Source organism: Oncorhynchus tshawytscha, linkage group LG26, assembly GCF_018296145.1.
Source record: "Oncorhynchus tshawytscha isolate Ot180627B linkage group LG26, Otsh_v2.0, whole genome shotgun sequence".
Classification (NCBI taxonomy): Eukaryota; Metazoa; Chordata; class Actinopteri; order Salmoniformes; family Salmonidae; genus Oncorhynchus; species Oncorhynchus tshawytscha.
The window spans coordinates 13,091,413-13,110,012 of record NC_056454.1 but is presented as its reverse complement, the minus strand read 5'-3'; the positions used below and the strand labels follow the sequence as shown (position 1 = coordinate 13,110,012).

The 18,600-nt window shown below is 41.2% G+C and overlaps 1 protein-coding gene across 1 annotated transcript in view; it reads right to left on the bottom strand.

Annotated features, from left to right (window-relative positions):
* The window catches only part of LOC112225191 (sodium-driven chloride bicarbonate exchanger), a 59,197-nt gene extending 40,867 nt beyond the window's left edge, over positions 1-18,330 (bottom strand). The window contains exon 1 of the mRNA XM_024388907.2: positions 17,902-18,330. Coding sequence (XP_024244675.1) covers positions 17,902-17,949 — 48 coding nt within the window. The 5' untranslated portion in view covers positions 17,950-18,330. The remainder of the gene's footprint in view (positions 1-17,901) is intronic.
* Between the last annotated feature and the right edge of the window lie 270 nt (positions 18,331-18,600).

Below are 18,600 nucleotides of genomic sequence, written 5' to 3'. Positions count from 1 at the left end.
AAAGCAGAAATGGTAAACTGTGTAGGGCAGAACATGTGCTGCTCATCAGTATTTTTTCATTTTTAAATTTTTAATTTAACCTTCATTTAACTAGGCAAGTGAGTTAAGAACAAATTCTCATTTACAATGACGGTCTACCAAAAGGCAAAAGGCCTCCTGCGGGGACGGGGCATGGGATTAAAAATACAAATAAGTTAAATGAAAATATACGAAAAAAACACACATCACATCAAGAGAGACAACACAACACTACATAAAGAGAGACCTAAAGACAACAAAATAGCAACATGACAACACAGCATAGTAGCAACACAACATGGCAGCAGCACAACGTGGTAGCAGCACAAAACAGGAAACAAACATTATTGGGCACAGACAACAGCACAAGAAGGTAGAGACAACAATACATCAGGCGAAGCAGCCACAACTGTCAGTAAGAGTGTCCATGATTGAGTCTTTGAATGAAGAGATGGAGATAAAACTGTCCAGTTTCAGTGTTTGGTTGCAGCTCGTTCCAATAGCTAGCTGCTGCAAACTGAAAAGACAAGCGACCCAGGGATGCGTGTGCTTTGGGGACCTTTAACAGAATGTGACTGGCAGAACGGGTGTTGAAAGAGGGTTTTATAAATAAGCATCAACCAGTGGGTCTTGCGACGGACATACAGAGATGGCCAGTTTACAGAAGAGTATAGAGTGCAGATTATAGGGATATAATCTCTACATAATACACTACTTTTGATCAAAAGTAGTATAAAGGGAATTGGGTGCCATTTGGGACGCAGATGGAGTGAGCCTTTTGGAGAGCAAAGGCCTCCACATGTCTAGTGGGGCGCATTACTGGCATGATACTGTTCTATGCCATATGGTTCATCAATCACATCTGTTTGAGCCACCAGTACTTCTCAACGGGGTTGAGATGACAGGTTTTTAGGCCAACTACTTCTCAGGGGGAAGCCAACATATACAGTGCATTAGGAAAGTATTCAGACCCTTTGACTTTTTTCACATTTTGTTATGTTACAGCTTTATTCTAAAATGTATTTTAAAAATGTTTTCCTTCGTCAATCTACACACAATATTGTTATTTTTATTTTTCACCTTTATTTAACCAGGTAGGCCAGTTGAGAACAAGTTCTCCTTTTCAACTGAGACCTAGCCAAGATAAAGCAAAGCAGTGCGACAAAATCAAACACAGAGCTACACATAAACAAACGTACAGTCAATAACACAATAGAAAAATCTATGTACAGTGTGTGCAAACGTAGAAGAGTAGGGAGGTAGGCAATAAATAGGCCATAGATGCGAAATACTTACAATTTAGCATTAACACTGGAGTAATGGATGTACAGATGATGATGTGCAAGTAGAGATACTGGAGTGCAAGAGGGTAAGTAGTTGGTTGTGCGATTTACAGATGGGCTGTGTACAGATACAGTAATTGGTAAGCTGCTATGGTAGCTGATGCTTAAAGTTAGAGAGGGAGATATAAGACTCCAGCTTCAGTGATTTTTGCAATTTATTCCGGTCATTGGCAGCAGAGAACTGGAAGGCAAGGCAGCCAAAGGAAGTGTTGGCTTTGGGGATGACCAGTGAAATATATCTGCTGGAGCGTGTGCTACGGGTGGGTGTTGCTATGGTGACCAGTGAGCTGAGATAAGGCTGGGCATTACCTAGCATAAACTTATAGATGACCTAGAGCCAGTGGGTTTGGCGACGAATATGCAGTGAGGGCCAGCCAACGAGAGTGTACAGGTCGCAGTGGTGGGTAGTATAGGGGCTTTAGTAACAAAACAGATGGCACTGTGATAGACTACATCCAGTTTGTTGAGGAGGGTGTTGGAGGCTATTTTGTAAATAACATCGCCGAAGTCAAGGATCGGTAGGATGGTCAGTTTTACGAGGGTATGAGTGAAGGAGGCTTTGTTTGCGAAATAGGAAGCCGATTCTAGATTTAATTTTGGATAGGAGATGCTTAATGTGAGTCTGGAAGGAGAGTTTACAGTCTAACCAGACACCTATGTATTTGTAGTTGTCCACATATTCTAAGTCAGAGCCGTCCAGAGTAGTGATGCTAGTCGGGCAGGAGGGTGCTGGCAGCAATTGGTTGAAGAGCATGCATTTAGTTTTACTTGCATTTAAAAGCAGTTGGAGGCCTCGGAAGGAGTGTTGTATGGCGTTGATGCTCGTTTGGAGGTTTGGGTTAGGGTGTCCAAAGAAGGGCCAGATGTATACAGAATGGTGTCGTCTGTGTAGAGGTGGATCAGATAATCACCAGCAGCAAGAGCGACATCATTGATATATACAGAGAAAAGAGTCGGCCCGAGAATTGAACCCTGTGGCACCCCCATAGAGACTGCCAGAGGTCCGGCCAACAGGCCCTCCCATTTGACACACTGACGGAGAAGTAGTTGGTGAACCAGGCGAGGCAGTCACTTGAGATGCCAAGGCTATTGAGTCTGGCGATAAGAGTGCGGTGATTGACAGAGTCGAAAGCCTTGGCCAGGTCGATGAAGACGGCTGCACAGTACTGGCTTTCATCAATGACGGCTATGATATCGTTTAGGACCTTGAGCGTGGCTGAGGTGCACCCATGACCAGCTCGGAAACCAGATTGCATAGTGGAGAAGGTACGGTGGGATTAGAAGTGGTCTGTGATCGGTTTGTTAACTTGACTTTCAAAGATTTTAGAAAGGCTGGGTAGGATGGATATAGGTCTATGACAGTTTGGCTCTAGAGTGTCACCCCCTTTGAAGAGGGGGATGACCGCGGCAGCTTTCTAATCTTTGGGGATCTCAGACGATATGAAAGAGAGATTGAACAGGCTAGTAATAGGGGTTGCAACAATTTTGGCAGATCATTTTAGAAAGAGAGGGTCCAGATTGTCTAGCCCAGCTGATTTGTAGGGGTCCATATTTTTTTAGCTCTTTCAGATCAGCTGTCTGGATTTGGGTGAAGGAGAAGCGGGGGTGCTTGGGCAAGTTGCTACAGGGGGTGCTGAGATTGGCCGGGGTAGGGGTAGCCAAGTGGAAAGCATGGCCAGCCGTAGAAAAATGCTTATTGAAATGATCAATTATTGTAGATTTATCGATGGTGACAATGTTTCCTATCCTCAGTGCAGTGGGCAGCTGGGAGGAGGTGCTCTTATTCTCCATGGACTTTAGTGTCCCAAAACTAATTTGGGAATTAGTCCTACAGGATGCAAATTTGTGTTTGAAAAAGCTAGCCTTAGCTTTCCTAACTGACTGAGTATATTGGTTCCTGACTTCCCTGAAAAGTTACATATCGCGGGGGTTATTCGATGCTAATGCAGACCACCACAGGCAGTCAAGTCTGGGGTGAACCAAGGGCTATATCTGTTCTTAGTTCTACATTTTTTGAATGGGGAATACTTATTTAAGATGGAGAAGAAAGCCCTTTTAAAGAGCAACCAGGCATCCTCTACTAACGGGATGAGGTCAATATCCTTCCGGGATAACCGGGCCAGGTCGATTAGAAATGCCTGCTCGTGTTTTAGGGAGCGTTTGACAGTGATGAGGGGTGGTCGTTTCACTGTGGACCCATTACGCGCGCAGGCAATGAGGCAATGATCGCTGAGATCCAGGTTGAAGACAGCAGAGGTGTATTTAGAGGGCAAGTTGGTCAGGATGATATCTAAGAGAGTGCCCATGGTTATGGATTTGGGGTTGTACTTGGTAGGTTCCTTGATAATTTGTGAGAGATTGAGGGCATCTAGTTTAGATTGTAGGGCGGCCGGAGTGTTAAGCATGTCCCAGTAGATTGCAACTCTGCCCCCTTTGGCAGTTCTATCTTATCGGCAAATGTTATAGTTAGGGATGGACATTTCAGGATTTTTGGTGGCCTTCCTAAGCCAGGACTCAGACATGGCTAGGACATTCGGGTTGGCAGAGTGTGCTAAAGCAGTGAATAAAACAAATTTAGGGAGGAGGCTTCTAATGTTAACATGCATGAAACCAAGACTTTTACAGTTACAGAAGTTAACAAATGAGAGCGTCTGGGGAATGGGAGTGAAGCTACCATAATACATTTTAATGACAAAGCAAAAGCAGGTTAATAGACATTTTTGCTCTTTATTGAAAAGAAAAAACTGAAATATTACATTTACATACATAAGTATTCAGATGCTTTACTCAGTACTTTGTTGAAGCACCTTTGATCAAATCAAATCAAATGTTATTTGTCACATACACATGGTTAGCAGATGTTAATGCGAGTGTAGCGAAATGCTTGTGCTTCTAGTTCCGACAATACAGTAATAACCAACGAGTAATCTAACTAACAATTCCAAAAGAAAAAAAACTACTGTCTTATACACAGTGTAAGGGGATAAAGAATATGTACATAAAGATTTATGAATGAGTGATGGTACAGAGCAGCTTAGGCAAGATACAGTAGATGGTATCGAGTACAGTATATACATATGAGATGAGTATGTAAACAAAGTGGCATAGTTAAAGTGGCTAGGGATACATGTATTACATAAGGATGCAGTAGATGATATAGAGTACAGTATATACGTATACATATGAGATGAATAATGTAGGGTATGTAAACATTATATTAGGTAGCATTGTTTAAAGTGGCTAGTGATATATTTTACATCATTTCCCATCAATTCCCATTATTAAAGTTGCTGGAGTTGAGTCAGTGTGTTTGCAGCAGCCACTCAATGTTAGTGGTGGCTGTTTAACAGTCTGATGGCCTTGAGATAGAAGCTGTTTTTCAGTCTCTCGGTCCCAGCTTTGATGCACCTGTACTGACCTCGCCTTCTGGATGATAGCGGGGTGAACAGGCAGTGGCTCGGGTGGTTGTTGTCCTTGATGATCTTTATGGCCTTCCTGTAACATCGGGTGGTGTAGGTGTCCTGGAGGGCAGGTAGTTTGCCCCCGGTGATGCGTTGTGCAGACCTCACTACCCTCTGGAGAGCCTTACGGTTGTGGGCAGAGCAGTTGCCGTACCAGGCGGTGATACAGCCCGCCAGGATGCTCTCGATTGTGCATCTGTAGAAGTTTGTGAGTGCTTTTGGTGACAAGCCGAATTTCTTCAGCCTCCTGAGGTTGAAGAGGCGCTGCTGCGCCTTCTTCACGATGCTCTCTGTGTGAGTGGACCAATTCAGTTTGTCTGTGATGTGTATGCCGAGGAACTTAAAACTTGCTACCCTCTCCACTACTGTTCCATCGATGTGGATAGGGGGGTGTTCCCTCTGCTGTTTCCTGAAGTCCACAATCATCTCCTTAGTTTTGTTGACGTTGAGTGTGAGGTTATTTTCCTGACACCACACTCCGAGGGCCCTCACCTCCTCCCTGTAGGCCGTCTCGTCGTTGTTGGTAATCTAGCCTACCACTGTTGTGTCGTCCGCAAACTTGACGATTGAGTTGGAGGCGTGCGTGGCCACGCAGTCGTGGGTGAACAGGGAGTACAGGGGAGGGCTCAGAACGCACCCTTTTGGGGCCCCAGTGTTGAGGATCAGCGGGGTGGAGATGTTGTTGCCTACCCTCACCACCTGGGGGCGGCCCGTCAGGAAGTCCAGTACCCAGTTGCACAGGGCGGGGTCGAGACCCAGGGTCTCGAGCTTGATGATGAGCTTGGAGGGTACTATGGTGTTGAATGCCGAGCTGTAGTCGATGAACAGCATTCTCACATAGGTATTCCTCTTGTCCAGATGGGTTAGGGCAGTGTGCAGTGTGGTTGAGATTGCATCGTCTGTGGACCAATTTGGGCGGTAAGCAAATTGGAGTGGGTCTAGGGTGTCAGGTAGGGTGGAGGTGATATGGTCCTTGACTAGTCTCTCAAAGCACTTCATGATGAAGGAAGTGAGTGCTACGGGGCGGTAGTCGTTTAGCTCAGTTACCTTAGCTTTCTTGGGAACAGGAACAATGGTGGCCCTCTTGAAGCATGTGGGAACAGCAGACTGGTATAGGGATTGATTGAATATGTCCGTGAACACACCGGCCAGCTGGTCTGCGCATGCTCTGAGGGCGCGGCTGGGGATGCCGTCTGGGCCTGCAGCCTTGCGAGGGTTAACACGTTTAAATGTTTTACTCACCTCGGCTGCAGTGAAGGAGAGTTCGCATGTTTTCGTTGCAGGCCGTGTCAGTGGCACTGTATTGTCCTCAAAGCGGGCAAAAAGTTATTTAGTCTGCCTGGGAGCAAGACATCCTGGTCCGTGACTGGGCTGGTTTTCTTCTTGTAGTCCGTGATTGACTGTAGACCCTGCCACATACCTCTTGTGTCTGAGCCGTTGAATTGAGATTCTACTTTGTCTCTATACTGACGCTTAGCTTGTTTGATAGCCTTGCGGAGGGAATAGCTGCACTGTTTGTATTCGGTCATGTTACCAGTCACCTTGCCCTGATTAAAAGCAGTGGTTTGCGCTTTCAGTTTCATGCGAATGCTGCCATCAATCCACGGTTTCTGGTTAGGGAATGTTTTAATCGTTGCTATGGGAACGACATCTTCAACGCACGTTCTAATGAACTCGCACACCGAATCAGCGTATTCGTCAATGTTGTTATCTGACGCAATACGAAACATATCCCAGTCCACGTGATGGAAGCAGTCTTGGAGTGTGGAATCAGCTTGGTCGGACCAGCGTTGGACAGACCTCAGCGTGGGAGCTTCTTGTTTTAGTTTCTGTCTGTAGGCAGGGATCAGCAAAATGGAGTCGTGGTCAGCTTTTCCGAAAGGAGGGTGGGGCAGGGCCTTATATGCGTCGCGGAAGTTAGAGTAACAATGATCCAAGGTTTTTTCAGCCCTAGTTGCGCAATCAATATGCTGATACAATTGAGGGAGTCTTGTTTTCAGATTAGCCTTGTTAAAATCCCCAGCTACAATGAATGCACCCTCAGGATGTAGAGATTCCAGTTTGCAAAGAGTCAAATAAAGTTCGTTCAGAGCCATCGATGTGTCTGCTTGGGGGGGAATATATACGGCTGTGATTATAATCGAAGAGAATTCTCTTGGTAGATAATGCGGTCGACATTTGATTGTGAGGAATGGCTGCACCAGCGGGTTTCTGGCAGCAATTACAGCATCAACTCTGCTTCGATATGACTCTACAAGCTTGGCACACCTGTATTTGGGGAGTTTATCCCATTCTTCTATTTTCAGGCCTCTCCAGAGATGCTGGATCGTGTTTAAGTCCGGGCTCTGGCTGGGCCACTCAAGGACATTCAGAGATTTGTCCCTTAAAAGCCACTCCTGCGTTGTCTTGGCTGTGTGCTTAGGGTCATTGTCCTGCTAGAAGGTGAATCTTCTCCCCAGTCTGAGGTCCAGAGTGCTCTGGAGCAGGTTGCCATCAAGGAACTCTCTGTACTTTCCTCCGTTCATCTTTGCCTTGATCCTGACTAGTCTAAGAGTCCCTGCTGCTGAAAAACATCCCCACAGCATGATGCTGCCACCACCCTACTTCACCGTAGGGATGGAGCCAGGTTTCCTCCAGATGTGATGCTTGGCATTCAGGCTAAAGAGTTTAATCTTGGTTTCATCAGACAAAATAATCTTGTTTGTAATGGTCTGAGAGGCTTTATGTGCCTAGCAGTCTGTCATGTGCCTTTTACTGAGGAGTAGCTTCTGTCTGGCCACTCTACCATAAAGGCCTGATTGGTGGAGTTCTGCTGAGATGGTTGTCCTTCTCGAAGTTTCTCCCATCTCCACACAGGAATTCTAGAGTTGTCAGAGTGACCATTGGGTTCTTGGTCACCTCCCTGACCAAGGTCCTTCTCCCCCAATTGCTCAGTTTGGCTGGGTGGACAGTTCTAGGAAGAGTCTTGGTGGTTCCAAACTTCTTCCATTTAAGAATGATGGAGGCCACTTTGTTCTTGGGGACCTTCAGTGCTGCAGAAATATTTTGGTACTCTTCCCCGAAACTGTGCCTCTACACAATCCTGTCTCGGAGCTCTACGGGTAATTCCTTCGACCTCATGGCTTGGTTTATGATTGGACATGAACTGTCAACTGTGGGACCTTGGTGGACAATCAAGTTGTAGAAACATCTAAAGGATGATTAATGGAAACAGGATGTGCCTGAGCTCAATTTCGAGTTTCATAGCAAAGCATCTGAATACTTATGTAAATAAGATATTTCTGTTATTTATTTTTAATACATTTGCAAAAAAAAGAATTTAAAACTAATTAATCCATTTTAGAATAAGGCTGTAACATAACAAAATGTGGAAAAAAATCAAGGGGCCTGAATACTTTCCAAAGGCACTGTGTACTATATAGCTTTCAGCAACTACTGGACTAGAATATAATGAAAGAATATCCAATATTTATGATGATGATGCCTCTGAATATGAGTCTGATATATGAATGCAGTGAATACAGCAAAGCCATGTGGGCAATACATGAAGTCATATCCTTCTGGGCAGAAACTGGCTGAATCAATGTTGTTTCCACGACATTTCAACAAGACAATTCAATGTGATGACGTTGAATCAATGTGGAAAACTGATTGGATTTGCAAAAAGTCATTATCGTAAGGGAATTTAGACTTTTTTTCACCTGACTTTTAACCTAAATCCAATGGCGTGGTGAAAGGTTTTGTTGATTTCACGTTGAATTCACCCTAGTTGACAACTCAACCAAATGTAAATCAAAACTAGACGTTGTGTGCCTCATGGGATGTCACATAAAATAAGTTGTCATCTTCATGAATTCTTTGTATGTATCTTTTAAATCTTTATATCTCATCTTTTTGTTGTGGATTTTTAACACGGGGCATTTTCTGCACGTAAATTACATTTCTGTAAACAACAGGCAAGGAAGTAAATCTGATCTAAATCAAATTGCTGATGAAGTGTGAGGTCTGATTGGATAATGAGCACATCAACATTTTGTGCACAGAGAATAGAGTCAGGAATACAGTATAGTGCTGTAAGCAGAGATTACTGTACTCATCATTCCACATGGCTCAAAACAACCTAAAGAGCATTCAAATGTTGGATCCTGACCTAAACCTCCATCTGCATGTTAAGAGGGTTGTCCAGTCCTGCTTTTATCATCTAAAAAATATAGGTAAAGTCAAGTCTTTTATTTCAGTCACTGATCTAGAGAAAGTTATACATTATTTTATTTCCCCACACCTAAATGACTGAAATTGGTACGCATTACACACAGGAACAGAACAGAACAGCCTCGTCCACCAGTCGTCCTCCTGTCAGTCATCACACCAGTCAATGCAGTCTATGAAGAGGATTGTATTTTGGGGGTTATATAAAAAGCTGCTTTACTGTCAACAGCAAATGGATAATGAAAACAAATCTCTTCGGAAGTGATTAGAGCAGCAGAGATGCCGGAAGTGCATCAAAATTCTATTTTTAATTTCATCTGGACTAGTTCAAAAAATGTTAATTGCATCCTTCCTTCCAGAAGCACTCAGAGACATGCTAAACTGAGGTTGACATCAGCGGCCTGTGCAGTTGCTGGATATGCTCTTAGGAAGCCCATCATCCAGTGCCATTTCGAGGCATAAGCGACATAAGCAGCTTAAGACCACTATGAAGTCAGTCTGGGTCTAAACTTACTGTTAGTTTGGATAGTAGAATAGGCTACACAACGCGCAATTTCGAGATTTGGTAGTGCATGAGCAGCCTTCCTTTTGTTATGTCAGTCACTGAAAGTCATTTAATTAACCCATGTCAGCTAACATTTAATAGATTGCTAGGTAAGTTAGTCTAGCCAGCTATCTACACCTTGTAGTAATCATGGCTGAATTGGGGCCCTGACTTCATATGAACATGGCATAAGTCATAGCAAAATGTGATGAACTGCAGGAAATCTGCTTTAAAACTGCAAAGTTTTCTCTCTGTCCCATAGGGGGAAAAAAAGAGTAGAATTGCAGAAAATCTGCTTTAAAACTGCAACATTTCAAATCAAATTAAAATCAAATTGTATTGGTGACATACACATATTTAGCAGATGTTATTGCGGGTGTAGAGAAATGTTTGTGTTCCAACAGTGCAGTAGTATCTAAAAAAGATTTACAACAATACAAACAAATCTAAAAGTAAAATAACGGAATTAAGAAATATATAAATATTCGATTGAGCAATGTCAGAGTGGCATTGACTAAAATACAGTAGAATAGAATACAGTATATACATACGAGATGAGTAAAGCAGTATGTAAACATTATTTAAACATTATTAAAGTGACTAGTGTTCCATTATTAAGGTGGCCAGTGATTCCAAGTCCATGTATACAGGGCAGAAGCCTCTAAGGTGTAGGGTTACGTAACCGGGTTAGCGATGGCTATTTACCAGTCTGATGGTCTTAAGATAGAAGCTGTTTTTCAGTCTCTCTGTCCCAGCTTTGATGCTGTCAGCGATTGGGTGCAGAGATGTAGCGGAGTCAGGCGCAGGACACAGGTTTTGAGCAACACAACTGAGTTTACTCAAAAAGTCAAGCAAAATTCCAAATAGGAACATACATACACACTAGCACAATCAACAACCACTAAAGACACCAACGATCACGGAGAGAACAGACATTTATGCCAGAGGGTTAAATAAGGAACATTATATGGGAATTGAAACCAGGTGTGTGTAATACAGACAAGACAAAACAAAACTGAAACATGGATCGGTGGTGACTAGAAAGCCGGTGACGTCGACCGCCGAACACCACCCGAACAAGGAGAAGGGCCGACTTCGGCGGAAGTCGTGACAGATGCACCTGTACTGACCTCGCCTTCTGGATGTTAACGGTGTGAACAGTCTGCGGCTCGGTGGTTTTCTGTACGGCTGAAGGCCAAAATGTGTAGAATTGCAGGATATTATATTTAAAGCTGTAAAAGTTTCTCGCCACTCCTCTAAAATGTTTTACCCGTGAGGTGGCGGGGATCCCCAACCAAATCTCACTTAGGGCCCCCAAAAAGCTAGAAATGGCCATTCCATCACCCACCAATGCAGCCAACCAAAATACTTTAACAGTTATGTGCAGCGCAAGATACGTTAACTTTGTCCACAGGCAAATGTCGAATATAGTTTTATTCCTGGTTACAGACACCCTTGGCCTAAAGTGCACTCGAAGGGATGGATGACTGTCTATAACCACTGGAATCAAACTGTTTGAATCAACGTTGTTTTAGTGTAATTTGTCGACGTATTGTGACGTGGAATCTACATGGAAAATATATTGTCATCAAAAAGTCATCGAACGTAAAAAAAGTTGTTTTTTTTAAAAACCTGTTTGAAAAACGTCATCAACAAAAACGTTTGTTTTGAGGGTGGAATTTCAACCACAGGATCATGTCATCATTGTAACCTATTTTCAACATAGACAAACGCGGTATAAAATATGTTGAATTTGTACCTTTTAAACTAAGTCAGATTTTCAGCCTTATGCCCACTATCAGAAAAAAATATATAGGCTGGGCAGCACCTCCTATGGAGTGTTGCTCTATCTACAGCTATTCAGTTGTTCTCCCACCAAAGGTTTCAACCAAGCCCTGCCCGTTTATATTTGTCACTGTGTACGGTTACAGGCACACAATAAAGAGATTATTGTGGATAGTCAGATTAATGTAATATATAGATTAAAATGCTTACATGCTTTACAAAAAGATTGATGTCCCTAATAATCCTGTTTACACGGACACATCTGAAATCAGGCTACCTGATGGCAATCCGATAAATGCAGAAAATCGCTAATCAGAATAAACTCTCTACTACACCACTTTTTTTGGGAAACTACTTATAAGACATAGATTCAGTTGTTCCGAACTCACTTCGCGTGCGCTAAAGAGGGAGGCTCGCTCGGCTGGTGCTAGCACATCCGCAGATCAAATACACCGCTGGAATGCCGATAAGGTGTCCTAATAATTTGAGATTTCGCAGAAAACCGGATGTGTTTACATGACTACTGTGTAATCTGCCTACTGCCAAAATCAGTATAATATCTAATTATTACTGTGCATGTAAACGTACTCACTTACTACTACCAATGTGTTATCTTGAGAGTGATTATTGAGAGATGTCTTAAGACCTAAATGTATTCGAAGTCATTCCAAAGGGTAGGTATAACTGTAACCATACTTTATAAGTCAAATTTCATCAATGACACTATTTAGGCCTATATAGTATAGCATTTACAAAGTCATCAACAGCTTCCATTTCAATTCAACCCAGGGTTCAACTAAAAATAGACAATACATAAATGTATACGCCTAAGGTTTCAAGCTTTGGTTGAATTAAAATGTTAGTCATTAATATGTTGGATTCACGTCTCCATCTCAACCAAAAATCTAAGTTAAAGAATAGGACTAAATCAAATCAAAGTGCAATTCATTTGATTTGATTTGATTTGATTTAGTCATATTCTTTAACTTAGATGTTTGGTTGAGATGGAGACATGTGCCACTGACTTAGTCTGGCTTTAATTCCAGTTTGCCTACAAATGAATAAATGATATGTTGGATGTACGTCTCCATCTCAACAAACAATCAAAGTAAAGAACAAGACTAAATCAAATCAAACATTAAATGCACTTTACATAAAGGTTTATTTGATTTAGTCCTATTCTTTACTTTGATTCTTGGTTCAGATGGAGGCATGAATCCAACATATCAATTATTCATTTGTAGACAAACTGGAATTAAAGCCAGACTAAGTCAGTGGCACAGATGGAACTGCGTTGACAACCAATGGCACAAAAGATATATCTCCTTCAAATGTTGATATTTGGTTGCATTGACAACCAAACACAATTCAATATCCATTTAGCAATAGAGTGAATAACATATTAACTTGTTAACATAATGTGTTATCTGTCAACAAGTTAATCGGCTATTTACTTTATTGCAAAAGTGGCCATGGATGTGTTACAAAGGTAATATTGGATTGTGTTTGTTTGACAATGCAATCAATTAACAACATTTAAAAGATATTTAATTATATGTTGGATTCCAACTAAACCAAAAATAAAAGTGAAAGAATAGGATTAAGCCAGTGGCTAAGATGAAACCTTCCAAGCATTAGATATCCTTTAAATGTTGATATTTTGTTAAGCTGTCAACCAAACACAATTCAAAATTATTTTTTAAAAATACAGTAAATAGCCTATCTTACAAACTAAAGTAACCATATTTATTCAACCTTAAAATAAATAACACATCCATGGCCACATGGATTTTTGAGGTTAGCCTACAGTAACTATAAATGTTTTCTTGTGTAATCATGGAAAGTGTGCATGTTCAAGATAGCATGTTAACAAAACAAAGGAGCTGATTGTGGACTTCAGGAAACAGCAGAGGGAGCACGCTCCTATCCACATGGACGGGACCGCAGTGGAGAAGGTGGACAGCTTCAAGTTCCTTGGCGTACACATCACTGACAATCTGAGATGGTCCACCCACACAGACAGTGTGGAGAAGAAGGCGCAACAGCGCCTCTTCAACCTCAGGAGGCTGAAGAAAATTGGCTTGGCACCTAAAACCCACACAAACTTTTACAGATGCTCAATTGAGAGCATCCTGTCAGGCTGTATCACCGCCTGGTACTGCACCTGCACCGCCCGCAACCACGGAGCTCTCCAGAGGGTGGCGCGGTCTGCCCAACGCATCACCAGGGACAAACTACCTGCCCTCCAGGACAGCTACAGCACCAAATGTCCCAGGAAGGCCAAAAGATCATCAAGGACATCAACCACCCGAGCCACTGCCTGTTCACCCCGCTATCATCCAGAAGGTGAGGTCAGTACAGGTGCATCAAAGCTGGGCCCGAGAGGCTGAAAACAGCTTCTGTCTCAAGGCCGTCCGACTGTTAAATAGCCATCACTAGACGGCTTACACCCAGTTACGTAACCCTGTTCCTTGGAGGCTGCTGCCCCGTATACATAGACTTGAAATCACTGGCCACTTAAATAATGGAACACTAGTTACTCTAATAATGTTTACATGTTTTTGCTTTACTCATCTCACATGTATATACTGTATTCTAATTCTATTGCATTTTAGTCTATGCCACTTTATATATAAAAGTAAAATAATGGATATATATATATATATATATACCTTAATTCCATTATTTTACTTTTAGGTTGTGTGTATTGTTGTGAATTTTTTAGATATGACTGGACTGTTGGAGCTAGAAACACAACCAATTCGCTACACCAGCAATAACATCTGCTAAACATGTGTAAACATGTGTATGTGACAAATACAATTTGATTTGATTCGATGCAAAGGTTGCAGGTCTGAGGAGATATTCACAATTGTTATAATAATCTGCACAGAATCTTGTACAGCATTGATCACTTGCACTATGTCCTTTTAATGTGATCTCAACTGCAATCTAGGTCATTTGGTTGTGCTATTAGATAAGCACAGTGATAACACATTAAGTTGTATAAATACATACATACATATATCTGACATTGTATTCCCATTTGAACTTTGTTGCAATGTAAATGGTTGAAAGCACAGTGATAACACATTTAGATGACAACTAAACCAAAAATCTGACGTTGTTTTTCCATTGGAATTTGGTTGAGCTTTCATATGGTTGAATGCATAGTGATAACACACTGGGAAATCAAAAAACTTCTGTCTGTCTTTTTGAGTCGGTGAATTAAGGTTAAAATCTCATTGATCAACGTCTCAACCAAATATTACCCACATTTCCACGTTGAAATGACATGGTTTGCCCAATGGGTTGTCTCTATAGGTGGGACAACATATTTGTTACAAATGGCAGCCTATTCCGTAGTGCACTACTTTTGACGGGAGCCCTATGAGCCCTGGTCAAAAGTAGTGTACTGAAAGGAATAGGCTGCCATTGGAACGCATACAATTTGTCTGATCACTTATCTCATTTGTATTAAGAAGGCTCTCTCTGATCTTTAGCAGGGCACTTGGCAGGCACCCTGAGACGATCCCCTAGCATCAGGCTTATGAGTTCATAGGTTGCACTCATGAGTCTGTGATTCAGTGAATGTCAGTGTAAACATACTGTACAATCTATTTCCCTGGGTTCATATACTGTATAATCTCAGCGCATGAGGTCACCACTGGTTTTACCAAATGTAAAATTAAATGGCATCTGCCATAGGAGAAGCAATTACAACTATGTGTACAGGCCTACAATGCTAAGCTACACTCTTCACTGAAAATGGTAGCCTGTTGTTGAAAGTCAGCTTTTTTTCTACAGATTCACATATGTATTCATTATCAATATGTTTATATTAATATTTTAGAACCCGGTGGTATAATTTGTCCTTGTGCAAGGAATTTACTCTTAGAAGAAAATAAAGAACTCTTTTATATTCTATTCGAGATGACATGAGTATGGAAGCTCGTTCCTGCCACCCAATAAAATCTATGAGATGATAAATAATAACTTTATTTGATAATCAGCTGAGGAATGGGACAGGATAAATCTAACCACTTTCAAATACATAGACGAAAGGACTCTCCTATACAGTACATTCAGAAAGTATTCAGAACCCTTCTCTTTTTCCACATTTTATTACATTACAGTTTTATTCTAAAATGGATTAAATACAAATGTTTCCTCAATCTACACACAATGCCCCACAATGACAAAGTGAAAACAGAAATACCTTATCTACATAAGTATTCAGACCATTTGCTATGAGACTCAAAATTAAGCTCAGGTGCATTCTGTTTCCATTGATCATAACTGAGATGTTTCTAAACTTGATTGGAGTCCACCTGTGGTAAATTGATAATTGATTGTCTATATAAGGTCCCACAGTTGACAGTGCATGTCCAAGCAAAAAGCAAGCCATGAGGTCAAAGGAATTATGGCCTCCATCATTCTTAAATGGAAGAAGTTTGTAACCACCAAGACTCTTCCTAGAGCTGGCTGCCAATGGTCACTCTGACAGAGCTCCAACGTTCCTCTGTGAAAATGGGAGAACCTTCCAGGTCAACCATAACTGCAGCACTCCACCAATCAGGCCTTTATGGTGGAGTAGCCAGACAGAAGCCACTCATCAGTAAAATGCACATGACAGCCCGCTTGGAGTTTGATAAAAAGCACATAAAGGACTCTCAGACCATGAGAAACAAGATTCTCTGGTCCGATGAAACTAAGATTGAAATCTTTGGCCTGAATGCCAAGTGTCACGTCTGGAGGAAACGAGGCACCACTCATCACCTGGCCAATACCATCCCTACAGTGAAGAATGGTGGTGGCAGCATCATGCTATGGGGATGTTTTTCAGAGGCAGTGACTGGGAGACTAGTCAGGATCGAGGAAAAGATGAACAGAGAAAAGTACAGAGAAATCCTTGATGAAAACCTGCTCCAGAGCGCTCTGGACCTCAGACTGGGGCAAAGGTTCATCGTCCAACAGGAAGCACACAGCCAAGACAACGCATGAGTGGCTTCGGGTCAAGTCTCTGAATGTCCTTGAGTGGCGCAACCAGAGCCCGGACTTGAACCCGATCTAACATCTCTGGAGAGACCTGAAAATAGCTGTGCAGTGATGCTCCCCATCCAACCTGACAGAGCTTGAGAGGATCTGCATAAACTAATGGGAGAAACTCCCCAAATACAGGTGTGCCAAACTTGTAGCGTCATACCCAAGAAAATTTGAGGTTGTAATCGCTGCCAAAGGTGCATCAACAAAGTACTGAGTAAAGGGTCTGAATACCTTTAGAAATGTGATATTTCAGGTTTTATTTTTAATACATTTACTAAAATGTTGAAAAAACTGTGTTTGCTTTGTCATTGTGGGGTAATGTGTGTAGATTGAGGAGGATGCTTTCCCCAATCCATTCTAGAATAATTACATTGTTTACGAACAATGGAGTTAAACAAGTTTATATTTTGGGTTCTGATGGTGTAAGACTGTTTGCTCATGAGGCATTTCTAAGTTAAATTCTTCAATAATAATTTAAAAGTCCAAAAATGGATGTACCAGTCCCTGATTTTCAAACAGGCACCAACTCACGTCAACAAAACTCTCCAACCCCTTATTAATATAGAACAATATCACCACAAACTAACTCTCTCTCTATCTCTCTCTCACACACACATATACACCCTATCTTACTACTTACTAGTACTTTCATATGACTAACTTACATAGTACACACTTACAACTTACTATAATATTATGACTTACATATCTCAAAAGAATGACTTGTTATCTCAAAATAATGGCATACTATCTCATAATTATGACTTACACTCTCATAATAACAACTTACTATCTCATAATTATTACTTACTATATCATTATACTGACATATCTCATAATTATGACCAACTCTCTCATAACAACGACTTACTATCTCATAATTATGACTTACTATCTCACAATAATGTCTTCCTCTCATAATTATGAATTACTATGTCATAATTTGTAGTTTTTTGCGTGGCAGGAACGAGCATCCATACATGAGTCTATAAAGCCTATTGAGGAGAAGATAAATATATCGAGTTTCACTGATGTTATTATTTTACATTTATGAGAAGCCTATAATAGAATGGCTGCTTAATGGAACGTCATTCAACGTTGTCAAAAATAAATCAAATTGCATTTCACATGAAATTACAAAAGTCATTCGTGAATAGGTTGAAACTGTCTGATGTGTGAAAAGAATATGGCATGTGTTATGCTAGGTATTAGCGTCATTGTAAATAATAATTTGTTCTTAACTTACTTGCCTAGTTAAATAAAGGTTAAATAAAAATAAAATAAAATATTTAAAAAACTGCAGGTGGTTGATCTAATTAGTTCGATATCGCTGATTTTGATATCGTCTAGAATATGACACTGTAGTACATTGAACATGATACTTGTCAAATATTACTTTCACCCTCAAATATTTGGATCTTAAAGATGAGTGCCCCACAAAGAAGATAACGTCTGCCTAATCAGTGTATTGCAATGGGAAAGAGTATCTTCTTACCGTTGGCAGTAGCGCCTCCATTTGAGCGCCTTGGTCCTTAATGTCCATGTTCGATAGTCTAATTCTCGGAGTATGGAATGGTGGTGTTATTTTTACTATTCCCAGTGTTAGATCTGAAAAGTGCAGTACGGAAAACCACGAACTGGCACGCTATGGTCACATGTTTAGCAGAAGTCGTGAAGCCTTGGCAGATATCATTATTCCTCACATGGGCGCAGTTTATATTTTATCAATACACACAAACCATAAGCATCCTTCTTGCTTTGTGACGCCGCAGAATAGATTGTTGGGAGCACATTTATTATCGAGAGAGTTTCTCATAAATGTAGAATTTTGGTAGGCTACCGTATATCGCTGATGTTTATTACGATAAAAGTATCATTCTAAAAGACACCCGAGACAAACTTTGCACAACTCACTGACTCAAACTGCATTAGAACAGAGAGCATATACATGGACGTAACTACATATAAGCACACCTGAAAAAAATATATGTATATTATAATAAATAAATCAATTTTGTACACAATAAATAAAATAAATGATGGGTCAATATCTAAATGTTGCCCCTTGAGTTTATCAAAGCTCAGAACGCTTATTATATTATTGGTCTGACCATTCTAATCGCAAATGCCTTTTTGCGAACGAGTGGAATCATCAACAGTGGTTTGTTCGTTATGTTCTCCTGCATCCCCAGCA